The sequence below is a fragment of the Pteropus medius genome, unplaced genomic scaffold (genome assembly GCF_902729225.1).
Source record: "Pteropus medius unplaced genomic scaffold, Ma_sr-lr_union100, whole genome shotgun sequence".
NCBI classification, from domain to species: domain Eukaryota; kingdom Metazoa; phylum Chordata; class Mammalia; order Chiroptera; family Pteropodidae; genus Pteropus; species Pteropus medius.
In genome coordinates, this window is record NW_024349224.1 from 8842380 (window position 1) to 8869202 (window position 26823).

Genomic DNA, 26823 nt, shown 5'->3' on the forward strand with positions numbered 1-26823 from the left:
AAGGCCAGCACTTTATCTGGAGCTCAAATAGGGAACTGGTGACCTGTCCCAGTGCTGAGGGACACTCGCTGTGCTCACTGTTACAATATGACACCTTCGGAAGGTGTTTAATGGCCTCCGAACTATATGCCATTTTGTATTGAGCTTGACTTAGGACCCAACTCCTAGGAAGATGTCTCTATTAGTCATACACTATTCGTGTTCTTTTCCATTTGGTTTATCTTGGAAGTTGTTCCAAATCAGTATCTATAGATCTGCCTTATTCTTTAAGTGCTCACTGCAGGCTATTCCACAGCATGACTGTACATGGTGTCTTTGGAAAGAATTCTATTTTCATACCGCAAAGGAAAGAGAAATGTCACCATTAAAAAAGATACAAACTAAGAACGAATGTACAAACCAAGAATATAACGTTTTATTCATTTCCAGATGAGTATTACACAGCATATACATATATTTAGATAATATATAAAACAAGGAACAAACCGTAGAAAGAAATATTGCCTTATGGGACATCTTTAATTCTCTAAGTTCGTGGGAAATGGATCTCCCCACACTCTGGGGCAGGCAGCAGGATGAACTCCAGCAGTCAGGTATCAAAAGACGGCTTATCCCCCACTGTACTTACGATGCGATTGTGGCTTTACGGCATGGTCACTGGTGTCTGCGACAAGGGACACCAAGTAGTAGACAAAAGAACACAGCACAGTGAACTAATACAAGTATTTCTTTTTTGCACTGTCCTCCAGATAGTTTTCAGGGTCTACCCCTTGAGCTGCATTCCAGTTATTGCTGGAGGAAAAAAAACAAAACAAAACAGGAAAGAAGCATTGGTTTAAATCATTAGAAAACAGATGATCAGTGCCGCTGACACCGTGACACTGGAGGGGATGCTGGGCTGGGGGGAAATGCAGATATGTCAGCAAGAGGCAGGCACGAAGCACCCACCACTGGGTCAGGGGAGACCCGTCGGCGGAAAGCCACGTGGGGCTGAGACAGAGGCTCCAGTGGAAGGCCTGTGAGCAGGTGGGAACAGGCGCCCACCCCTCAGACGGGGCAGGGTCACCTTGTGGAGGTGGAGGGAGCAGTAACGGGCACTTGACAGATCGCTCCTGGCTCAGCGCTGCGGGTGGGGAAGGCTTGGGGTCTATGATGGAGAGGGAAAGGCTCTCCGCTCTCCTTGTCCAGAGGCTCTGCAGCTCAGCTCTTAGAACAGAGCAATTTCCAGGCCCCTGCTTCCCCGACTCACTGCCCGGTCCTCGGAGGAAGGCCAGCGTACCTTCGCCTTGTTCTGAACTGGGAGATAGAGTTTGAACTCTGCTGGCAGTTCGTCTTCTGAGTAGAGTCTGTCTGAGAAGTAAACCCGTCGAATGCGACAGTTCGCGTGGATCTGTGGATGCAGAGACTTGTTTTGAGAGACTAAACGTGACTGTCCTTCCTCACTTGCCGATTCTCCTAGCGCGCCCCCACCCCCATGGTGTGTCAAAGCTGCATCCATTTTGCAACTCCTTGGCTTGGCCTAGGGGGCCGACTGTGACAAGAGGGAGATTTTGCTTATCGTTTTCTCCCACTGAATCCTGAATAAGTCCTGGACCCCTTTGAGGTCCAAGCCCACCAAACAGTAACTTGGGAATTTGAGCCAGAAACCCACACTGTTCTGTCACATGGGACACAAGCCAGTAACGGCCCACGCCCCCCTCTCCCATTTGGGGCTCCATCTGGAAAAGGACCCCGAACCTGCACTCTTAGTGTCTCAATATAATTTGTGCCATATGCCCGCCGAGTAAAGTCTGACAGGTTGAACTGAATCTGGTTCCAGCCGTCGTCCAGTCGCATGGGCATGGTGCAGATGAAGGGCTTGACCCGGGTGGTGCTCTGGTAGTTACTGGCCCGGAACCGCCGACGCACATTTTTGTCATCTAGTACCTTTCAAATATAGACAAGAGTCACATTCACTCTATCCTGGAAGCAGCAAACAATCTTGCTACAGCAAGGACCTGTACTCCCACAGCCCAGTTTCCCAAGGCTGAGACCCAAGGGAGAGTAAACAGACCAGACATAGGTCACATTAGATGCAGATGGCCTGGAAGTAGCAAGTTTATCTTATTTGTTGTCAAGACAACACCAGCTGCTTATGACATATGACACACCCATCATGCTCTCAGACCATAGGATGATATCATAAACATTCTTCCCTTTGAAAAATAAAATACTAGAATAGAGACCATCAGTAACCCAGTATTAAATGATTTACTCTCCAAATGGACAGGACTCTAACCCTTAAGCTTTGAAATCTTGTAGCTATGGATTAGATTTTCTAGATGCTTACTGTGTTTCTTTAAAACCTGGCATTGGATTCTGATTACTAATACCAAATTTATGTTATAATAATAAGGGCCAAATCAAGCGTATAGCAAAAGCAGAAAAGAAGACATACGAAAAGATAAAGATCCTTTCCTGGGGCCACCTTTCCCCTACAAGTTAAGACACCTCTCCAGTACGCCAAGAGTGTATGTATGCAGGCATATGCACATACATACCTGTACTTCAAAGGTAAAATATTTCTTCAGGTTTTTGATAATCATGACAAGGAAAGGAAGTTTAATTCCCAGTGTCTTCTTTGGGTCTGCAGGACATGTGATATACGTGGTGCTATAGAAAGAGGAAATACCAGTAAACACACTACTTATCTCCTGTGTGGCGCGCACGGCCATAACACGTGGTCCAAGAGGACAAACTGGAAGGCAGATCTAAAAGATCCAGATACGTCGATCAATAAATCTCTCAACCCGTAAGTCAGCCAATGCTTTAAAAAATGCTGGACTCTGAAACAAAAGCTTAACACGAACTAGACATCAACAATAAAACAGCTGAAAAGCAAAGCCAGACCAATGGATCTGAGCAAATTCTTCCAGTGAGAGAAGATCCAATTCTGGTCCAAGAGAACCAACGAATGATAGAAAACCAAAACTAAGACCACTGTGGCACTGAAAACCACAGTGGCCACCCACTGGGTGATGGCTGCGACACACCCCACCCCGTTCTGCCACACACACACACATACACCCCTTGGTTAGATATTAGTAATAGCTAATTCTTACGTAGCGTTTAGCTTACTATGTGTTTAGCAGATTCTAAGTGTTTTATACGCATTCACTTATCCAATCTTCACAATAACTCTATAAGGAAGATGTACTGTTATTATCCCCATTTTACAGATGAGGAAACTAAGGCCGAGGAGATTAAGTAAACTGTCCAAGGTAAGCTCTAAGTAGCAGCTGAATTCATACTGGGCAGTCTGTGCCATTCATCTCTCTGGTGTATTGCCCCCTGGAGTACAATGTCTCTGGGAGAACAGAGTGGCGACCTACCTGACATTTGTTCCTTCAATCTCTAGCACTAGGGACTGGATGTCGTTATCAGTGATTCTTTTGATGTGGCCATTCCGCACCTATATGGAAGAAAATTAAACTCGTTTCAAAGAAGTTAGCACTGAAATATTTGGCACCAACTTTGTTAAGATTGTGAAGGCTGAATGGGACCATTTAAAGAAAACCACGGTGGCCCAAGGCAATAACACTGCAGTTTGTGACATGTTATGTCGAAGCTTTTATGTAAGTAAACCATGCTGTTATCGCTTACAGGGTCCCATCCACCACCACAGGAATCGCAGGCAACTTGGCAATCTGTAAATCAGGATAAATTTCTTCCCAAAGAAATCAACCCAGTTCAGATTCAGCTAACATTTACTGAGTTCCTACTACACTAGAACATTCACGTACGTTCTCTCACCTAATTCTATCGCCGCCACCACCAACAACTACGAGGCAGGTGGTACTGTTTCCACTTTACAGATGTGCGCATTGAGACTCAGGGAGTGAAAGTGACAGCTCCCAAGTAAGAGAGGCAGGATTAACAACCAGGCTTTCCACTGCCCCACACACTGCCTCATGTACGGCTTCAGCCAGAAGGACAAATACTAAGTGACGCTGAGGAGGCAACCAAAAGTTAAAAGCATTGTTCCCCTAGGTTTACTCCTTCGTGCTTCCTCATCGTCTTTTCCATTTCTACTTTTTCAGGCGTGAACTCGTCCCATCTGTGCCACGCGCAGAAGCCTTCTTTAGCATGTTCAGCCCACATCAACCTCCCTTCTCTCCAATTTGTTTTTCTGGTTCATGTGGCCCAGATGACATAATTCTGCACTTCAACCAACATTGTTTTGTACTGTTTCCTGCATATGTAAGAGGTACACAGTGAGAAGGAATCAATATTTGATGCAGCTTCCTCCTCTCAAAATATTAGAAAGAACTATCTTCAAACAATAAACTCTTCTTAAGCACCTAACATGGACAGGGCATGTGCAAAGATGCTTCTGAGACAGGGCTGGACTGTTAGGGCTGAATGTATTAACACAAGGAAAAGATCAACCAGGTTTAGAACAGGATTCGTCAAAAACAAATATGGTCTTTTCCTAGGCATAGTGAAAATAGCTGTGTTGGGCTGTCATAATCAATTAATCATTTGGCTTTTTCTTAAATTTGCATAGGGTGAGAACAGTGTTGAGTCTGTCTAATGGTTGTATTTTTCAACACAGATTATTAATAATATGTCATTCTGTCTTAGATATCAGTCTCTGAGCTGTCACTGTCAATCTGATCCACTCGTGGTATGCCTGGTCCTCCTCAGGTGACATCTGACATCACTGCCCATCTTTTTCTACAAAATGCAACTGTCTTGTCTTCTCAGAAAAGTATATGCTCAAGGGTAAGGGTCAAGTATTAAGCATTGTTTGTATCTTCTATAATGCTTAGCACCATGCTAGGCCTAAAGTAAGCATTCAAATATTTGCTGACTTCTGGAATTTGTCACCCGAAGAGTTGGCACATATGAATAGTTTCAAGGAAGATTTTAAAAAAACTCCTGCATAAAATATCCACCCTGGACTATTAGAGGAAGCCAGAGGTCCTGGGGTATATCACAAAGCCCATGAGGCTGCCGGCAGGAAGACCGATGTGCCGCAAGTCATCCTGTGGTGCCCACTGCCAGGGGCAGAATGCTGGGTGAACGGGCCCCGGAGTGCTGCCGATATAGCATTTCTTGGGTTCTCAAGACACAAATGTCACACTGAAGTGCTTCTCAAACAGAGCCAGCGACATCCGATGCCTTCCTTCTTTGGATTCTAGGCCTCTTTCCAAGGGAGATTAAGAGCACGAAGGCCCGGGTCTGGGTAACTAACACACGCCGACACTGCCCACCTCACCCCCAGCCGAAGTGGTGAAGGAGGAATGAATCAAGAAATTATCCCCAAATAATGCGACGTAGTCACATCGATAAGAGCAAACACAAATTTTATAACATTCCACTAATTATTCTCTGTACTATAACTTCATTTTTTTCTTAAAAAGGTGCATAGTACTCAAACAGATGGTTAAATTGAAAGGATGAAGTAATTAGGGCCCAAGGGTTACTCCTGCTAAAAGGCAACACGTTGCAATTTATCCAACATTGTTTGAAAGTATGGCCTCAAATCTTACATCCCCAAGGTCTCTCAGCCAGAGTCAGCAAGAAGCGCCCTCAGCTCCAGAAAGCCTAGCCAGATCTCAAAGGGAGTGAATGTTAGGAAACTCGCCTTCTGCCCATCTCAAAGTTTATAGCAGATGACTTCATTCTAGCAAATCTGACTATTCAGGTCTTTCCAGAAGAAAACAATGCCTTATCCTGCGTGTGGACGCCAACAGACCGGAAGCCAAGATGGACTGAGTGCCTGATACTTCTGATTCAGAGACGAGCTTTTAGTTGGACTTTCAATAACTTCCTGAAGAGAAATGTCTTTCAACCACATCTCAACAACCATACTCACAAACTTAATTCTTACAAAATTAATTAATGTAGCCCCAAAACAAGAGAACTCAGAGGAAACAAGGCAGTTTTTTCAAAGGAATTCTCATCACTCCTTCTAAAGTTTTAACCTGGCTGGCGGTGAGACAAGCGAAGGACAGCTTTGCCCAAGGAGAAAGTTCAGTCCTCAAAGAAGAAAAACACGAGTATTTTCCTATTACAAGCTGCCTGAGCTTTGAAATCAAATTAAGTTGATTTGTTGGTGAATTATGATTTTTCTCCTTTATACAGTTCACAGGGCTGCAAATACAAACTCACTGGAAGACAAGAGTGAGGTGGGGTTGGGGGGCTGCAATTAATCAGAGATATGAGCACTTAAAGAGTGGAAAACTTCCCAAAACCCCTTCTCCAGGCTCTAAAACTAGGATGGAAGGGGAAACGAGGATGGACGATGAGGCAAGTCTTCCTAACTAACCCGACAACATAATATGGCTATCATTGCTTTAAACTGTAAAGGTCTTCCAGGAAGCAACCCCCTCCTCAGTCCAGCTTCTGACAAACACATATATCAAGATATACGGCCTCAGAAAGCATCAACTTCCTTTCCTCAGCTCCTTCCAGTTCAGAGGGCACTAAACAGGCCTGGCTTTGAAATGAAGATAAAATGAACTGGTCAGCATTTATTGCTCAGGATGGACGCAGGTTTAATTTTACTTCCCTCTCTAAATTAGAAAGTTGTTTTTGACTTATTCTTTTATTTGTATTTCGTGACACAGTCCAACTACCAAAGTGTGGCCTACAAGCGTTTTATTCCTCCAAAACTAAATAAATAAAGCCAATCTCACATTTTAAACATTTCATGAACTCCCCATCCCCTGCCACCCCAAGGCATGAGCTGGGGGTACTTTAGAAGCTTCAGAACCCAGGCTACTGACAATTATAAATCAGAATGGTTCTCAGGCTCAGCAGACACTGAGAAGGGAACCATCAAGCCCTCTTGCAACCACTCTCCCAGGCTTTCCGAGGTTGCTGGGGCAACTAATAAAGAACACTGATTTTCTTTTTTTCAATGTAAGCCCCAGGGAGGAGGGTCAAGCTGAGGGGAAAAAAAATACTACTGGGATAGGAAGGAAGCTGGCCAATGCTCTATATTTCTACAAGTGTTTTAAAAATAACACATGAGTTGTATTCATTCCCTACCCCCCACCTTTCATTTTTTTTCTGGCTCCACCCACTTATCCTGGCAGACAGCTGAACCCTCAGCCATCTGGCATCCTAGTCTTAATGACACATGTTCCAATTTACATTAAGCCATTAGAGCTGTCCATTTCAGCAGGAACATTTCTGCTCTGAAGTAGGGGCTGGGCTCTAAGTCAGAAAACAGGCAGAGGGAGACCTCTGTGGGGAGAACTGGGCATAGCTCTGACTCAAGGCCTTGGCCTTGCTGGCTCCAATAGGTCAAAGGCTTTTTATCCCTTTGCTGCACTTAACAGAAACTATCCAGACAGCAGACAGGCAGCTCTGGGCATATCCACCCTTAGTTAAAGTAAGGGCAATTATGTGCATTGGTAACCGGTCTCTTCCTTGAAAGGGAAAGTATAAGTAAAACCCAGGCCTTGACCCAATTATAGTGAAAGCTGTTACTCAGAATAATGAGGAACATTGTCAGACGGACCCAGGGAGAGTCTGAAAAAAGTTTACTACCTTCATATCCAAATGCTCCCACTGCTACTGGAAATTACATCAGTTTAACATGGACCAACCAAGTTTCCTAATTAGAAGCTAGGGCGTGGGAACTTTTTTCGAGAGGCTTTGTTCGTTTTTTTAAATTAGGAACAGGGAATGGGAATCTAATACTATGCAGCAACAACCACAAAGATTCTATTATTTAGTTTGGGAACAGGGGATCAGGAGCAGCTAAGAGAAAGACAAGGCGAGAGGAAAGAAAGACAGGAGCATGAATGAATTAACATGCTTAGCTATAGACTTTTAGGTTGTTACCAGTAAAGACTGAAAATGTTTGACACAGGCTTAAGTAGGAATAGAACCTACTGGTATGTTCTTTACAAACCAGAAATAATGTTTACGTTACATATGAGTCTTTTAATAAATGTAGTACTTGCTGGGCCCAGAAGTTAAGGAAACATTAAGAAACCCCGAAGTTCTCCTGAGCTCTTGGTTTGAAAAATTACAAGATCTCTATTGGGAAGCTTACAGTCTAGCCAGGAATACACATCTTAAGAAGCTAATTTCAAGAGTGATGAGTATGATAAATAGCAGAGGTTCTATAAGTGGATATAAATTAACCTGAGGAAGTGCCTTTAAGCTGTGACCTAGAGACTGATGTAGAGGAGGAGTGAACCCCGCAGAGGGACCAGCAAGTACAAAAGCCTGAAGGTGAGAGAGAACAGGAAGTCTCTCAGGTCAGCAGGAGGTCACTGCTAAGCCAGGCACCTGGCGGGGGTGAGCCTGGGAAACTAAGTAGGCACAGACCATGTTAAGGATTTTGGACTAGGAAAGCCATGGTATAACGACGAAATTATTCTAATTTCAGAATTCCGGTTTTACTGTACTTCTTATTCCTAGGCATCTGAATACTGGGCTCAATTATAAACTATTTTACTCTTGGGCAAATTCCTCAGTTCCCCGCCTGATTTAATACTATGTGCTAAAACTCTATTGCGAAGCATCTTACATACATCTTCATTTCATCTCCATAACCATGAGAAGGAGGTGGCATTACTACAAGAGGAGAAAACTGAGTAGTTAAGTACTTGCTCAAGGTTACACAGCACAGGACATAGGACAGAGCCGATCATGCTCCAGCACTTGGGTTTCGAGGAAAGATACTATTCTTCCTCTTAAGGAACCTGTAGTCTAGTGGGAGATAGTTCACTTAAGCTCCCAGTGAAATAAGGTTTAAGGTGAGATTTGAAGCATGAGACAGGGAGAGGGGCTGTGACCTCAGAGTGTCTGATAAACGCAGGTGTTACAAATGTAACTACACTCACAAATACGGAGTTTGCAAATTCACTGGTATGACATCCACTCCTCGTATCCATAAGGAGACACAGAGCCTAAAGAGAAACCAAACCTAATTTTTCCAAGATTATTTTCACAGAAAACAAAGTACAGAAATTCTCTCTCCATAAACTCAGGAAGGAGAATAATAACGTTTTGTGAAATCAAAATAATAACTAAAAACAGGCACTATAGCCAATATGTACCTACTGACTGGGTCATTTCTAGATAAACGTGGACAGTCCTTCCCTCTGTCCATCAAGCTCTTTCCTTATGACAATTTTGCCTTATTCTCAGGAGCAGAGAAAATATCTTTTTTAACTTCGTATCTCCCCAAATCTACACAGCGCTTGTCACCTAGCTGGTGCTCAGTAAATCTTTGATAAGTATATCAATTCCTAGCGTTTCCCCGACCGGAATGAATTCCCAACACTTTCTGAGGACTTCATAAGGTAGCTGAGAAAAGGGACACATACATCGAAGCCTATGCATCTGGCCCCAAACTTTCCCTTTTCCTCTCTTTCCTTCCCTTGCTCCAGGGGAAAAATCCACAGCTAAACCTTTTTCAATCTAGTTTAAATAAAAAGAGTGGAAACATATAATTAACTTTTACTATTATAAGAATTTTGCTTAAAATGAGTGTTCTTCTAAAGGTTTTCTTTGCCAAAACGTCTGTTTAATTTACTTCATGTAACCCTGACAGTCAATCGAACAATGTTTTCACACCTGTTTATGTCATTAGGGTACCATCCGACCTCTAGTGGCGTTGCTAAGGGACACGGTGCACCATGGTTACTTTGCTTTTATATTCTGTGTGTAAACATGCTGACTAGTCAAAAAACTGCATTTGAAAAATAAAAACACTAGAGAAGATCAAGCCCAGAAGGGTTAAAATGGGCAACTCTGATCATCAAAGTTCCACCTAATAGAAATGCTGAGGCCTCCCCTAGCACTGAACTCTGTGTTAGTAAGTTCCCTGACTTGCTCTGAAAGCCTCTCCCTAGATCAAGTCCCATTCTCGATTTCAGTTGCCTTATACTGACACTGTTATAATTCCAGGTTCAAGTGGCAAGCAAGGCCACTTTCTCCATGACTTCTGACAGCCCATAACTAAGCTATAGCTGGGAAGACTTACAAAGTTCTCACCGAGTTTCCTGATACACTCACTCGAGGTTCTCTTTGTAGAGGTGCAGTTTCAGAGCTTAGAATGTTTTATTTCAATGTGAATAAAACTGAAAACCTCAGTGATATAGGGGAAAAGTTCAGGGAACTGCTTTCCTATGTAAGACTTGGCATCAGCTTGTGGATAGAATCATTGTGAAAGAGAGTTCGTCAGATTTTTGATATATGCGTAAGGCCCAAACTCATTGTACTCGGATCTTTCAACTCTTTTATAAAAATAACATTATGAATATATCACCCTCAAAGCTGCTTTCAGAATGCAGAACTCCCTAGTGGTGACAGACAGCAGGCTGCCATGTTCTTTTCCAATCTCTATAAGGCCTCAAACTCTCATCTGTGGATAAGGGAAGACAGAAAGTTGTTCTGAGATGCAATCCAAAATTCTTGGCTTCATTACTAATAAAAGGCCCATTTAGATTATTCCACATTCATCTCTATAAAAACATCATTCAACATACAATCCCTCTTCATTCTCCTCCAGGAGAGCAGTACCATTATATCCTAGATTACTAGTCTTCCACAGCAGAGTGCCTACTCTAATTTATAATCAAAAAAGGGTACAGCTGACTGGGAATTTGCATAAGAAATATCAACAGGGTAAATGGGGTCAAATATGTGGTGACAGAAAGAAATCTAACTATGGGAGGGGAACACACACAGTGTAAATATGTATATGCTTTATTGTTAAAGTGTACAGCTGAAACTTACTGGATTTCACTAACCAATGTCACCGTAAAAATAAACAAACAAATGAATTGAAAGGAAATAAAATGAAATATCAATGTAATAAAGTGCAGATCAACTCAAAGAGTGCTAGACACACATGTCCTGTACTCAACATCTCTCAAAAGTGGACAAGGTCAATCTCCTGGGGTCAGTGAAAGTATCATCTTGTGGATGCCTGAAGAAAGATAATGAGGCCTGTACTCCGCTGTGAACTCATTAATCCAGTCAAGACTTTTATCACCATTTGGCAATTTCCCTGATGGAGAAATCATACACTGAAGGCACAGGACAGACCCCAAGTCACAGGGTGTATGGAGCAGGTGCCAAAGGCCACCAAATTTTGACTCGTTCAGAAATAATAAAAGGAAGGAGGCAAACAAATGAAACCCAAACATAACTGGTTCTGGCTGGTTAAGGATGCCTGGAACAAAAGCTCTGTGTCTAGTGCCCACTACAGTGCCTGGCACAAAAGAGGACATCAGTAAATATTTGTGGAATCAATGAACAGCAGTTCCTTTCATCTATACGTTCCCAAAACAATCTCAAGTAAGTTTACGAATTTCATGCTATGAGACAGGCACTATCAATCCCATTATATAAATGGGGAAACCAAGCTCTGAGGAATTGACTGCGGCGACGGACCACACTGATCTAACCGCACCACGGCCCCTGGACACTTAAACCCCAGCCACGCCCACCCACATGTACCCCTCGCAGCTCTGCTTACACGACGCTCCACCTCGCGCTTCAGTCACACCAGGCTGGGGACAGGGCACGGCAACAACTGCCTGGCCCCAACTCGACACAATTACCGGTCCCCAGACCCCGAGCAAAGACGGGGCGCGGCCCCTGCACCCCGCTCCACCGCCGGCCCCAGCCCCTTACCTTTTTGTCCCAGATCTGCAGGGGCTTGCTGCCGATACTATAGAGGATGGAGAGGAAGCCGCTTTGGAAGGTGTTTTTGAACATCTCGCAGGCGGCCTTACCCTTGGCCGCGCGGGAGCAACCGAGATACGGGCACCTAGTGGCGAAGGTAGAACAAGGGGCCGGCCTTGGATCAAACAAGGGATGCTGCGCTGCTGACTTCCGGTTTTGGACGCGGGACACTGCGTCCGTGAGTTTCAGCTTGCAGAAGACCTAAGCAACCCAGGACAGAAACCACAGCAACTGCCACCCAGGCCACTCTCCTCGTCTTAAATGGAGGCAGCGGGCCGCCCGGCGCTTAAAATGGATCCCTCCGCCCACACGAGCCCGCCCCCTGACACGGCGGGGCCCAATCCCGCCACAGAGCTCACGAACTTCCTGTTCCTTCCGCCTTTAAGCTCCGCCCTAGTTCCGCCTTCTAGTGAAAAGAACTCCGTTGCCAAGGGACTATTTTTCCCATCGTAGTCTCGGGCGGAAGGAGACAGAGGATTACAGAATGTGTTGTTGAAACTTCGTGTTGTCATGGAAACCTGGAGGGGGTGGGGTGGGGGCGGGACTATCAGGCCCCGCCCCCTAGAGGGCAAGGAGGAGTTAGAAGCACAAAATACAAGTGGAGAAAAGCGCGGTGAAGTGGCGTGGCTAAGCAAGGGCTCACCTGGAGTCTCGCGAGTGCTAATACAAGATAAGGGTAAAGCCACTAACCAATATCGATCAATAACTGTGCTAAGAGCCTTGTAAGCATCATTGCTTTAATTTTTGTTAGGGTCACTATGAAGATACCACATAGGGACCTGCAACAACTATTATTGTCCTAATGGAGGCAGCCCGCTGCCTCCATTGACTATGGTTAGGGAAGCAAGTGTCCTTTTTCTTTTGGAGCTAAAAGAGTTCAGCTTCTCATTTAACCAGCAAAGACTTTGTTCAGATCCTCAGTAAGCAATTCAATTAGAAAGCTGAAGTTAGTCTACAGCTATGCCACCGTGAACAAGCCTGATTCTGTCTGATCTCGGAAGCTAAGCAGGGTGGGGCCTGGTTAGTACTGGGATGGAAGACCACCAGGAAGACCAGATGCTGTAGGCATTTAAAAAACAAAAAGGGATTGTAAGCTGACAAGGTCCTTGCAATCTGTGAGGTCAACCAAGGGTTGCCTCACCTAAAAAAAGTAATTGAAAAAAATAGCCGAAATTAAAAAGCAAAAAAATAAAAAAGAAAGCATATACCACATATCTTAACTGTGGGGTACAGTCAAATCAATACTCTGAAGACAATATATCTCCTTAAATGCATTATTGGAAAACAAGAAAGCTGGAAAATTAAGAGAAAAAGCAGAAATTAAGAAAATTAAACAAAATTAAGTCAAGTTGGTTGAGCTGATTCAACAACAGCCGGAGTTCTTTTAAAAAATTAATACTCAGATCATTCTTTTTAAAGACATAAAATAAGCTGTGTGGAAGAAATCCAAGTGTGGAAGAAATCCAAAATGTTGGAGACCAGTCACTCACTGATTATCTACATAAATACTATACTCCGTGCTCAGTCCTGTGATGGGTATTGTGGCTGACAAAAAGAAGTTTGCAGCTAACTCCGTCATCATAAGAGCTAATAATAGTTAACATCAATTGAGCATGTATTATGTGTCAGGCACTATACTAAGCGCCTTAGCCTTTATTAAATCATTTAATCCTTACAGCAACCCCATGAACAACTGAGCCAGAATTTCCAGACATGGGAGGAAAATACATGAATTGTACGACAGTAGAAAGTCAGAACTTTTTATATGAAACTGTTATTTTTTAATGATTAAGGGGGACTCTATATACTAAGGCCAGTGAATAATTTATCGCTTGTTATTAAATTTTTCAAAATATCCTAGGGGGAAACACAATTATCATACATCAGATTTTCATGTGCACTTGAGTCTATTGAGGGATTTTTTATTCTGTTCCACTGAACACTGACAACGCCAAATGCTAGTAGGGATGTGGAGCAATAGGAACTTTCATTAATTGCTAGTGGGAATGCAAAATAGTACAGCCACTTTGAAAGACAGTTTGGAGATTTCTTGCAAAGCTAAATATACTCTTAACAGAGGATCCAGCAATCTCGCTCCTTGGTAATTACACAAAGGAGTTGAAAACTTATGTCCACACCAAAACCTGTACATGGACGTTTATAGCAGCTTTAATTGCGAAAACCTGGCAGCAATCAAGAAGTCCTTCAGTAGGTGAGTAGATAAACTGGTACATCCAGACAATGGAATAGTATTTAATGTTAGAAAGAAATGAGCTATGAAGCCATGGAAAGACATGGAGGAAACTTAAAAGCATATTGAGAGGCCAGTCTGAAAAGGCTGTCTGAGTCCAATTATTGACATCTTGGAAAAGACAAAACTATGGACATAATAAAAAGATCAGTGTTTGCCAGGGTTGTGGGGGTGTGGGAAGAGATGAAGAGCAGAGCACAGAGGACTTTGGGGGCAGTGAAAACAATTTTGTAGCACCCCAAAACCCCAACTACTTATCCCCCATACATTGCTTCATTCTTTTTCCATAACACTATAACCACTTGATAGTCTATACAGTTATTTGTTTATCTATTTCCCTGCACTTGATTTTGAGCTTCTGAGAGAATTTGATCTGTCTTGCTTATAGGTGTATTTCCAGTACCCAAACCAAATGCCCACCAAAAAGGGGTATGTGGTAATTATGTGTTGAATCTGTGAATTAGAGTCACAGACTTGGGATTTCTGGTCATTGCAGGCCCAGCCCAGGCTCTGTCTCTCCTGGCCTCAGTAGCAACAGACCCTTCTAGACAACAGAGATCTGCTCAGAATTAGGACCACCCATCTCATTTGCCTTCTCACATTTCTTTTACTGACCATGCAATCTCCCTAATTAAAGTGGAAACACCTTGAGCATATATATATGGGCTTAAGTGCCTTGAATAGACAGCCCTTCAATGAGCAAGCCGATGGAGAAACAGAAGTGCTTACTTCTAACTACTCATTTTCAGTGAATGTCCACGGGAACCATATTCAGTACTTCCTGATACTGAGGTTCAAAATGTATTGTGATCACGGCCTTGGCTACAGTAAAGATTAATCAAAGGTTTGGAGAACATAAATTAGTGTCTGGCAAACATGAGTTTGCTCCTATTGTAGACTTGATTTTGGCATGCTTCTTCCAGGTGCAGACTGTCTTCTGTGCATGTGTCACAGCACCCAGCGCAATACCACCACCATGACAGGCACAAAATGAATGAATGAATGAATGAACGAATGAACGAACGAACGAACGAACGAATGAACTAGAGCCAAATGGCAGCTTCTGACATTTACCTTTATTTCAAAGGTAATGTAGACCAAATTAACCTAAAACTACAGATGTCTCTCACAGAACACATTAAACACATTTCTTCAAGACTGTTTTCTTTTCATCAACAGGAAGGTATGTAAGGACAATACACAAGAAAAATCTTGCTTCCTTCAATGATTATACAATTAGAATGGGGTAGATGAGTCAGTTTTAAAAAGTAATAAATGAAAAGAGCAGAATCTAACGAAGCAGTAAAGTGGTTATAGTCTGGGCAGTGGGTACAGAGACTCAACTGACCTGAATCAGGTGATTAAAAGTTGCAGAGGAGGTAAAATAATTGGATGAGGTGCAAGACACGGAGTGGCCTGCTCTGCTAGCCTGCAGTGCAGATAGAATCATCACAGAAGTAGCAACTTGTCCTGTGTCCAGACCAGAATCTCTAACCATGAACAAATCACAGTCCTGCATTTAGATTGAATATGTCACCTTAATGAGGTGTCAAAACACGCACAGAGATTATGGCAAGTAAATCAAACCCATGTTATCAGCAATCCATGTCAAAATAAGGAAAAAATTTCTGATTATTGTGACATTAGCTTGTTATTTAAGATATTTGAAGGAACTAAGATAACTCAATGTGTTAGAGGATCCAATACTTTGAGTTTGAAATGCTTAAAGGAATTTCAAATTAGGTTTGTGATATTTTAATTTAAAAATATCTAAAAATTTAAGTTTATAAACAATGAATATTTAAAAGATTTTGATTTATTGAATCTGTAAGTTTAGGCTTAGATATTTAGTATTTGGGTTCTTATAGAGATTTAATCAGATTTTAGGTCTTTCAAATTAGCTATTGAAAGTGTAAAAATCAAACACATTAAATATGTTGGTGACTTTGAAATGTCTAAGAAAATCAGATTATGTGAATGAGCAATGTTTATGGCTTAACCCATTAAGTTTTGAATTAATTGAGCATTGCTCAAAAATTAAGCAAAAGCGTTCGTATTTATATACAAAACCAACTAGTTTGTAGTTTTAACAAGATTTGTAAGTTGATTTTAGACATAGGACAAATTGGATTTTTAAATGTACAGCTTTAATAACTATGATATTATTTAAAACATGAGGAGCTATAAGAATCCAAATACACAAAAGCACTGATCAGATGCTAAAATCCCAGTGGACAGCATCCATTCGTTTCGATCCAAGTCCAGAAACTCAGAGCACCTGGCCTCCAAGAGGCATGAGGAACTTAACACACACTGTAAGGCAGAGCTTATTCTTCACGCCTCCTTGCTGATGGGGATGGGGAGGAATAGCAATGAGGTGTGGAGCTTTGCCTTAGCTGGCAGCAAAGACCTAAGAGTGTCTGAATGACTGGTGTGTTTGGCTGGCAGAGGGAGGACCACTGAACCCCAGCTCCAGTGGTTACAGCTCCAGCAGCCCTGATGACATTAGTAAAAGAGCCAGTGGTGGGCTTATGAGGCTCCCACTAATCTGACAGTGAAGTTCAAATGGGACTCTGTTGGGCCTCTGTACATTGTTATCTTTAAATTTTTAAACTTGCATACAGTAAAATATACTTTTTAGTGTAGTTTTGACAAAGGCACGAAGTCATATAACCATCGCCACCCTTAAAACAGTTCCATCATCTCCCAAATTCCTTCATGTGTTACCCCTAATCAAACTCTCTCCCCCTCAAAACTCCCTTAAACCCTGATAACCGTAGATCATCCCTACAGTTTTGCCTTTTCCAGAATATCATATAAATGGCGTCATTCAGTAGGTAGCGTTTTGCGTCCGGCTTCTTCACTTAGCACAGTGTTTTTGAGATGGATGTTATTCTAATAGTTTGTGGAATATTCTGCAAGCGTTGCTCATCCATTCCGCCACCCACTCCTCTGGCCAGAGATATTTTAAAACGTTTGCAAACCCTCTGCATGCTTACTTTTGAAGGCTTCTCCACAGCACTGCGAACATACTAAAAGGCAGCCGTTCTTCATATTCGATAACTTTTTTCCTATAATTTTTGGAAAGATCTTAGAATTTGCTTTTGAAATTATTTGAATTGGTGATTGTGACTCTTCACTAATTAAGAGAAAAATGTTTTTAAAAGCAAATATTGAATTTAACCATTAATGAAGTTCACAGGAATAGAAAGACATTTAATCACATTTATATTTCTTTTACAACTTCCTTATGTTAGAGCTAATGCCTTTTTTTCCAGGTCTCAAACATTTCTGCAGGCCCCTAGAGAGGCACAGAGCTTGGGCACCAGGCCCCAAGCGCTTGACAGAGCCCTACAACAATCCTGACTGAAGGCATCACAGTTCCAACCTATACCAGTGAGAGAAGAGACTGGAAGACTGCTTGCTCTGAATCATAACTGTCCTTTGTTAAAAAAAAAAAAATCATACGGCAGTTCTCTTATCTCACAAACATACATACCATGTAAAAATGTATGTGTAAATTGTTCAACACAGACATACTGATAAGAGTCTATTAGTAAGGGATCGCTTCCACTGTGACACATCACATAATGGAATACTATGCAGCCATGAAAAGGGGTGAGGTAGATATGTAGAGATTTTCAAAACTAAGTGAAAACAAGTTAGAGAAAAAAGAATATTGAGTCTGGTTACATTTCTGTAAAAATAAATATCATTATAGTTTAAAATGTTAGTAAATCCATAGGAAAAGAATTGGAAGGTATACAACCAATTTAACCATGGTTACCTCCAAGAGAGGAGTTTCTGCACGTGTTGTGTGTATGTGGTTTGGGGTTGGGGAAGCTTTCATCATTTACTCTGATGTAACCTGTACTTCGCAGTGAGCATACATTACTTTGGTAATCGGGAAAACTTGTTAAGTATTACTTTAAATAACCCAAACACCAGCAGGACTATTAAAAGATGTGAAGATCCGAATTTCCGAGCACGTTGTGGATGGGCACTTGACTGGTCTTAGGGTAACAAGGTCCTTGTCCCCTTGTCTCAAGGCCCAAACCGCCTAAGCCCAAACTCCTCCATCCTCTTCTTTCTACAACCAGACACTCTCCCACCGAACAATCATCACCCACAAAGACCTAGATTATCTTGGTTGAGAGGTTTCTGGAAAATAAAACTTTCACACAGGGAAGTTACAGGGCGCTTTGGTTGAGAACGGGAATTGGAGGACGAAGCTGGCGCTCAAATCCTTCACGGCATCTAGAGAAATCCCAGACTGGCTACTGTGCACCTGCTCCAGAGAGGCCGCTTCCGTCTAGGAAGACCCTGGGACACTGGTGTGTCAGCACTAGGATGACAGGTGACGGAGATAAGCACGCACGCACGCACAGAGTGCCACGTCCACAGGAGCTTCAGGAAGACGCTCATAGCGAGGTGTCGAGATGCTGCCCCAGAGGTCTGGGAGACCAAGGGGAATCTGCAGAACATTAAAAGTCGAAAAAGGGCCTTAGGAAACCGCTTGAGAACAGCAGGCCGGTGACAGAGCTGGAAAGCAGCAAGTCCATCCATTCGGTGTCCCGTTGGCCTCACAGTCTGCTGGCGGTGGGCCTGCGGGCCCTCACTCGCTCAAGACATGCAATCTTGAGCTCCCATACCTGAGGAGCTGCTGGGACATGTCAGAAGTTTGTCCAAGGGACACTGTGATGCTGTGGTGGCCCTAAGGGGCCTCTTTGCTTCCCCCCATAGTTGCTTCAAACACTGAGCATCCATACTTGGGTTCCCATAGTCACCTGTTCGGGATAAGCAGCAGAGAAGACAGGAGAATGTTGTGTGGACCAAGTGGCTTTTGTGGAGAATAAGTGGGCGCCCCACACCCCAGCCGCCCGGGTGTTGGGGTCTGCCTGTCACTTCTGCCATCTACAGGCAGTGGGAGGACGCGGGCCACGGCCAGAGACGAGGCTGGGCAGCCACCAGGTTGTTGCTTTTCCTTCCCTGTGCTGGCACAGCTGTCCTAGGAGGGGAGGACTGAGGGAGCGACGGAAGTCTCATTTGTAAAATAGGTTTTGTTCACTTAACACAACTGGTGCTTCCATTCCGTCCTTGCTTACACTGAGTTCACCGGAGCTTCAGAAGCGGCCCTCGGATCTGGATCTGGACCCAGAACCCTGGACCCCTCCCCTGCCTCAAGACAGCAGACTCAACCATCCTCCGAGGTAAGATGCTTCTTCAGAAGGGAGCATAGGGAGAGGGGACAGGATCGGTAAGTGGAATAAATACAGAGACAGAGCAAAGGCAAAGAAAAGGGGACAAGGTAACACTTACCTACCACCTACATTGCCGAGTGACTCACCTGCTCTGGAGGGAGGGGTCAAGGGACAATGAATGTGTTCAAGGCAAAGCGGGGCTTTGCTGGCAACCGAGACTCCTTGAATCACCAGGACTAGCTCATCATCCCTCAACTTCTGTGAACGGCGTCCTTAAATCGACCCTACTCACCTCAGGGATGTCCCCTGTCCTCGGGCTAGAACCTAGCACAAATGCTCTTCAATTTCCTCTCAGTCCTCTGTGACCACGGGTCTCGTTTAACAGCCCGTTCCATACTGAAAACTCTCCATACATTTCTTTTAAAACCTTTTATTCAATAATATATACTTTTAAAATTATAATATGTAACTGCCCATCATGCCACATATGCCCCCGTTCCCCCGCTGTGGAGCCTGTGGTCTGCTGGGAAAACAGGCGGCCACTGGACGGGTCAAGGGGCGCCGGGGAGCAACAGTAACCAACAACCATTCTGCATACCCTTCACGTTTCCCATGCTTTCTGGGTCAGGAGGAAGTCAACAGGAAGCCAAAGGCGTGTGAACCTTTTACATTCGGAAGTGAGGTTTGATATACGGTGGTGGGCTGCCCTTCGGTTGGTCTAGTTCATGCTTGCCAAACCCGCCACCGTTTTGTGTCTGCTCACGGAACGTGATCTCTCTACACACGTTAAGACGTTTGATTTGGTTCTCGTTCTGCTTATGGAAAAGTGGGAGGAACCGCAACAGACCTGGGGAAAGAGACGGGAGGAGGGGAAAGATGGCATTAATCAATCTGACCAGGAGTGAGGACAGGCCTCCACTTGCACATGGCTTCCTTCTTTTGAAGAAAGCTGGGAATAGTATGCAAGCTTGACTTGCCACTTTGTGCAAAACCTAGCAAGAACTATGATTTTGGGTTTCCAATAGTACCTCCCTTTTGCTTCCTCTTCTGATCACTATTAAGAGACAGTCTTTGCACAGCCTTCCGCGAGAGCGAGGGGGAAGCTCTGGACACCACACGTGACCGAGTCTCTTCCCTTTCTCTTGGGTCCAGGATGCTGACCAGTCCATGCAAGCCAAACCTCGAGGTTGGCAGTCCACCCCCTGATCCCCATCAGACCTGATCCACTTTACTGAGGACAGCCTGGGACTAAGGATTAGATGACTGTATTTACACAGGGAAAGGGCTGAGTCTACTCCGAGAGAAAATGGAGCTCAAATGTTTTTAACTCTCCCTGCAGTTGGCTGTCTGGCATGGCCTGCACACTATTTCCCCGTCCAAGTCCAGCACAGTCCAGTGGGCGGTGAGATGCCAGCCACAGAATTCTAGCAGCATGTCTCAGAACAGTCCCACAGCACTGAGGCAAAGAACTATGCGCCTGGGAAGCTGTCACACAGAGACATCATTTCATGAAAACTTCCCTTGGGTAAAGGAAGGGTACTACTGCTTAGTATTTGAGAAAGCCCACAGGGTGCGTAAAGTTAAGGAAAAAAATGGCTCTACTGTTTGCCCTTAAGCATTTCCAGCAACCGACTTCCAAGCGTCCAACTCCACAGAAGGATCAGGGAGAGAAAAACACACTAATTAAAGACACCGCCATCTGCCAGACACCAGCGCGTCCGCTAGTGATGCACAGAACGGGGTGGGGAGAGATTGTCACAAATGCAGAACACTCTGCCACAAAGGTTCCAGTCGTGCAATACGACAGGCCAATCCCGAGAAGCAGGTGTCAAGAGGTGTGTGATTCAGAAGTGAGAACCAAGAAACCGAATAATCCCCTCCACGACACACCTGTCCCACCTCTCCTCCTAAAGGAGGCTTCACACCAAGGTGATTAACTAACTGCAACCACCATATGCACACCTTTGCAGTCCAAGGTTTACCCCTCCTCTCCCCCAAGAGACAGGAAACGCAAGCTTATGGTCCTCGGAGCAGTGGCTTGTCTCCCACTCGGGAAGGCTGGTGATGATCAACATTTTTATTTATGGAAAGAGGATTTAACATAGCATTTTCCTTTCCTCTAAGGGCAGCAGCACAGAAATCATACATCAGTCATCCAGGGATACAAATAGGTGGCCAACTGTGTCTGAAATAGTCATTTGTAAAGGGTCACCAACCAGGCAGCGTTGCTTTTCTGCAAACAGAAGTAAAGTCGGCTCCATGGTTCTTGAAGATTTATCCAAGCTTTCCACTGGGTGCCAAGATTTCTGTCCCAACCTCTTAGTCACCACATACAGCAAGAAAAGCCAGCAAGTGAAAAACTGTTAATTTATTGATTCAATGAAAGTTGTCTTTTTTGAAACAATCCTCAATACATGTAGTTCAGGATTAAGTATCACATTTGTAGCACATTGTTGAGTCTCAACACAAAAGTATGCACCACCTGTATAATCCCGCCTCATCGCTTTCCCCAGCCTCTCCAAAGCCTGCGTGGGGTCGTTTTCGTTAACACATCCATGTAGCTTAAAAAGCGTGTAATTACTGGTTTTCTTAGCTAGGTGTTTCCCCACCACCTTCCCTCTCCCATTCCCACCCTGCGCTTAGTTTTTAAAGGCAGGACATTATTCAGTCTTACCGATTTATTAAGCTCACGGACAAACTTTGGCTTTGTGTGCTCATGTGGACCCCTTTGCTTTCAAAAGGGTTTCTATTTTAATGACCTTGACTCTGATAAGTTACTATCCACTCCTATTTATTTGCAGGAGGGAAGTTTGCTTTTTCCTGTGGGTGCTCATGCAGTAACACAGGTTTCTAAACAAATCATTTAATCTGAACCGGCATTAAACGTTTACGGGGCTTAGGTCCATTTCAATGCACATATAACAATTCTTCCAACTGTTAAGCTTTTATCTCAAAATAATTTTGCTTCCCTCCTCGGCAGTGCAGCACCTGGGAGAACCTAAGTCATTTCCCTGAGTAGGCACAGACTGAGACCCTCGGCCGCCAGCTCTCTGGGGCTCAGCGTCCGCCTCAAGAGCACCCCCTTTCAGTCCCACTGGAAGTGGCACATGGGCAGAGCCCATGGCAGGCCACGTTCCAGAACGTGAACTCCGTGGCCCCTAGTTCTCCCCGCTCAAGAAGTCATGCTCTCTCAAGCTCCACCTTTGACTGCTTTGCTTATTGGCTCCCTTTCTTCTTTGAACAGCCCCCTACCCCAGCCTCTCCCCCCCACCTCCGGCTTACAAGCTCTGCTGCCTCCTGATTGGTCAGCCTGAGAGTACCTTCCTTCTCTGCAAGGGAGTCCACTGCTTTGAGCCTTGTGGGTACCGACGTGCTAGACAACGTGTGTTCGGAGACCCAGCGGAGCGGCTGACGTTTAAGCGGCCCACAGAACTGGCCTCGGCACTCCTCTACTTGGTAAGGAGACCCGGAAATGCTTGGTCCGCTTATTCATTTGATGGCTTCTCCCACCCAGGCACCTACCACAGGGACCGGATAGGATGGGAGCAGACCAGCTGATATGATCCAGGGCAGAGTGAACTGCAAGCAAACCACAGATGAAAATATTAGCAGTTCTGCTCTCAGCGTAGGATTTCTCAGCTGAAGCAAAACCTTGTAGTTGTGCTCACTTGTGGTCAACGGACTATGTACCATCTGTATGTGGCACAGGAACCTTTCGTTCTCACACCAGGCCTGTGTTCTTGAACACAGGCAGTACCTGAGATGACAGTGTAACACTACCCTGCTCCCATTTTTTTTTTTTGCTTTTCCTTAGGAAGTAGTTAAGTCCTATCATAGGCACTTTTAACCTGTTATAAGGTAATGAAGCAAACAAAATGTCTAATGAAAAGTACTGAGATGAATTTAAGAAATATGCTGAAAAGGACGTCGGGTGGGCAAACCTACCGTGGCTTACTCTAAACGCGACCAGACTCCCGCTCCTGCACACGCACGCGCGCGCGCTCACATCCCTCTTTTGGAGCTCTCCCAAGACCCACTCCTGACCCAGGTAAATGCTCTAAAATCTCAGAGAAGCTAGGTCCATCTGGACACAAAATGATTTTGGAGACAGGTAAAGGAGAAAAGGTCTGGACTAGACTCACTTCAGTTTGGGGGAAAACCTGCAGTCACAACTGGCCAGCAAGCTGGGTGTCAAGACCAGACTCAGAAAGGAGTGAGCATTTTAAACTCAGTTCTGCTGTACGTCTAAGGCATGAAGAGAGGTAAAAGCACAGGTGGTAGAAAAGTAAACCGTATGCATAAAAAGGAAGGACTACTCCCGTGTCAAAGCCGCCGTTACGGAACGCAAGGACAGGCAGGCTGGCTGTTTGCACCTGCTAACTCGTAACCAAAGGGTGGAGAGGCACCAGTAAATCACCTGACTCTTTTCCAGGTGCTTGTATTGTCTCTGGGGACCCAAGGGAAAGAAACAGGGTTACAACTTCACCAAGACCCTCCAGTAGGCTCCGCCTGCCTGGTCCAGACAGGCAAATTTAAAAAAGGTGGGGAGGGGCATGGGAGACAAAGGAGGAAATGAGAAGGGGGGGCAGGAAACACACACAATGGCACATCTCCCTGATAATAGCCAACAATTCGGTGTTGCCTAAAAGGGGACATTAGAAGGCTTTTGATAATCTAAAACACTGAGTTTTACTGCCTGACATAGCAATATCGGTTCAGCCAAGAACTCATGTCTTGTCTTTAATTTTCAGGTAGAATGTATACATTAATATACAGAATGTGCAATGCAGGCAAGTAGTACTGGTATGAGGACTTTAACTGAATGCATTTTCTGGCTTTGGGATCTTATTTTTATTTTTTAATCTGTAAGCTCAACTCTGTAATAAGAGTTTTATTTATATTTTAAGTTCCCACCAACCAAACAACAAAAATAGAATCTACATTTAGAGATAGGACCTGCTACCAATACCAATATGATTTTATTGGAATATGGAATGTAAACAGATGCTTTCGAACAAACAATCTAACCTTATTAAAATGTATGGCATTATTAAATAGTTAATAAAGAAATCCTAAAGTGTGATGTGGTGGTAGACACCCCTAGCTCTAGCCTCGGTATGTGAAGTCCCCACAGCTGTGGCATGGCTCTGCAGCCGGGGTGAGGGGACTGCTTGCAAACCTTGTTGGTGACAAGTCTCCAAATGAAATCAGCCCTATTTTTTTTAAAACAAAATCTAGCTTCCTTTGCTAACGTGAAGGCTAGCACAATGGATCCCAAGCTTTGATACTTGCTCCGGGAGCTCTACTTCCTTCCCCAAGCTCCTCTGTCACCTGGGTCATGGGCTGGCCCTCCCCACACAACGCCAGTCCCTGAAAGCGAGACAGACTCATCTTTGCCATCACATTCATCTTTTACCTATCAGAGATTAACAACGCAGATTACCCTGATTACAGTGGAAAATTATTTCTCATGGGAATAGAAACGGGCAAAAAAGGGATGGGGAAGAACATTTTTTTCACCCAATAGGTCATTCCTGAATAAATTCTAATAGGACCTTTTTCTCCCTCCCCAACCTGCCTAAAGACTGACTTTTCCAGCTTTAGTTATGGCTGTGAACAAAAAAAGTCTTTGTTTCAGAGAGATGCATTAAAATAGTGCACATAGGGATGTGCTGGGAAACTGAGGTTTCCTCATGTTATAAGGCTGCCAAAAAAAAAAAAAAAAGCTACACAAAAAAATACCAACAAGATTTTATGGTTAGGCAAATCAACAAAGGTTACAGTGAGCTCTAAGCGATGCACTTAGCATCTAAGTTTTGAGACAGGTGGACCTACGCACGGCATCATGAGGTCTACAGTGACATTTGCCGACATTAAAAGGGGACTCGTGAACGTGACTGCAGCTTTCTCCCAAATGAATACTTAGAAGGAAACTGCAGGGACGAGGTTCATTTCCTAGAGAGCTCATGTCATAAAAAAATACATAAAACATGAATTTGTAAAAGAGCTTTAAAAAAAAATACTGTCACTGTTGTAATATCTCCTTTTTGTAAATGAGGCTGGTGTGTCAGTACAGACTGCTGACGTGTTGCTAAAACGTGGGCCTGAATCTCACCCAAGGAAACCCAGACCACAGTGGAATAGATAGGAAGTCAGATATTCAGAGCTTGTTGACCGAACGGGTGAACTCAACAGTGGTCTCCTATTAAATAAAGGAAACTGTACAACAACTCCGAGTGTCTCATCTCCCATGCATTCCAAAGGGAGAGGCCCCTCAGATCCTGAACTATGTGCATCACCACGCTGCCAGGGCGGCAGCTCCCTGGAGACTAGTACTGGGGAGTTTTTCTTTCTTTTTGACAGACTTTTAGGTCTTTACTCTTCTTTGCATTTAGAAGGAATGACTAGAATTTCTTTTTTATCACACTGTAGTTTTCCTTCAAGATTTGTGTTTGGTTGGTTGGTTTTATTGGCAAGCATCGACGCCGCATTACCCGTCGCTTTCCAGTCTTCATCGGGCTGCTGTCAGACCACTGGAAAGTACAGCATTATCTGCACAGGGCTGGGACTGCTCCTTCACCACGGGGTCTGCAAGGAAACCGGATGGAAGTGAGCAGAATCAGGGTTGGTCCGTGTGGAAGAGAACATCATAGCAAATCCAACCCTCCCCAGGGAGACAGAGACACGCTGCTAGAGATCAGGATCAGGAGGGCAACAGAAATGACAGAATTAAGGTTGCAAAAAAAACCAGACACTGAAAAAACGATCGGGGGACTTGCGCTCACACCTCCTCAGAGCACAACTCCAACTACCAGACGCGTGGAAAAGAGCGGCACAGAAATACAAACTTCCCAATGCTCAAAATTTCCACTAATTTTCTTATGTTACTTCCCTCGGATACTAGCATCATACTCAACCCCTGATATCTTCAGAGCACGTGCAGTAATAAGCACTTCCGAGGGAAGGGTGACCAAAAAGAGCCATTAGAAGACCTATCGATTTTAAACAACAGTAGTTAAAAAATGTATTTTTTTGGTAGAAGTATGTGGTGTATTCAGAAAAGCAAACAGATGATGATTCACATATTGTAAACTGGTGTTAATTCAATCTACCTCAAAGGGTGAAAATAGCTTTCTGTGCCAGAAATTGGAATGAGGACATCCAAGTCGTACTTGACCTTTTAAAGTTGCTGTCTACTAATGTTTATGGGCCAGTGGGCTCAAGACCATATAGCAATTTATTTTTCAGGCAAGAGTTAGTTAAATCTCCAGAGGGGACAAAAGGAGAGGCAAAGATAGCATACTGGCTAAGCGACAGACAGGTTGCAAGTTTTCATCCCAACTGCAGATAGTGAATTGAGACGGGTCACTTCACTTCCCTTATTCTCAGTCTCCTCTGACCGAACTAAGTGATTTCACGTTGCCGATAGTTAAGAGGAGAGTGTGAGACGTGCCTTATCTATCAGTGGGGAGAAGCCACCACATTAGCTGACTATGGAGACAAACTCTGAAATGAGGCCTAAGAAAGTCAGTAATTCAGACAGGGTTTTAGTGAGGTCTTTCCGGACCTGTCCTCAAGTTCCTTCTATTTATTTAACTTAGCTCCTTCTCTAAAAATATACTATTCGTTACCTTATTATTTTCAACTAGTAACTTGTTTTGGGGTGGG

General features: G+C 44.0%; 2 protein-coding genes and 1 pseudogene across 4 annotated transcripts in view; 1 reads left to right on the top strand and 2 right to left on the bottom strand.

The window, feature by feature from the left end:
* Positions 1–391: 391 nt before the first annotated feature.
* CFAP20 (cilia and flagella associated protein 20) lies at positions 392–11974 on the bottom strand. Its single transcript, XM_039881001.1, has 6 exons — positions 11653–11974; positions 3372–3451; positions 2541–2652; positions 1738–1926; positions 1280–1390; positions 392–792 (listed from the first exon to the last, which is right to left on the bottom strand). Exons 1-6 carry the CDS (start codon positions 11734–11736, stop codon positions 787–789), a joined length of 582 nt encoding a protein of 193 aa, XP_039736935.1. The 5' UTR covers positions 11737–11974; the 3' UTR covers positions 392–786.
* A 679-nt stretch (positions 11975–12653) lies between these two features.
* On the top strand, positions 12654–12771 carry LOC120617421 (uncharacterized; annotated as a pseudogene).
* Positions 12772–19569: 6798 nt separating this feature from the next.
* CSNK2A2 (casein kinase 2 alpha 2) overlaps positions 19570–26823 on the bottom strand; it is a 34240-nt gene continuing 26986 nt past the window's right edge. The window contains exons 11-12 of one of the 3 annotated variants that reach the window (XM_039881003.1): positions 25650–25743; positions 19570–20002 (exon numbers count right to left, since the gene is read on the bottom strand). In XM_039881003.1, the coding sequence (XP_039736937.1) occupies positions 25667–25743 (77 nt within the window). In that variant the 3' untranslated portion in view covers positions 19570–20002; positions 25650–25666. Of the gene's footprint in view, positions 20003–21217; positions 22735–22945; positions 25744–26823 lie in introns of those variants that run through there. The other 2 variants (XM_039881004.1, XM_039881005.1) reach the window with 2 other exon arrangements.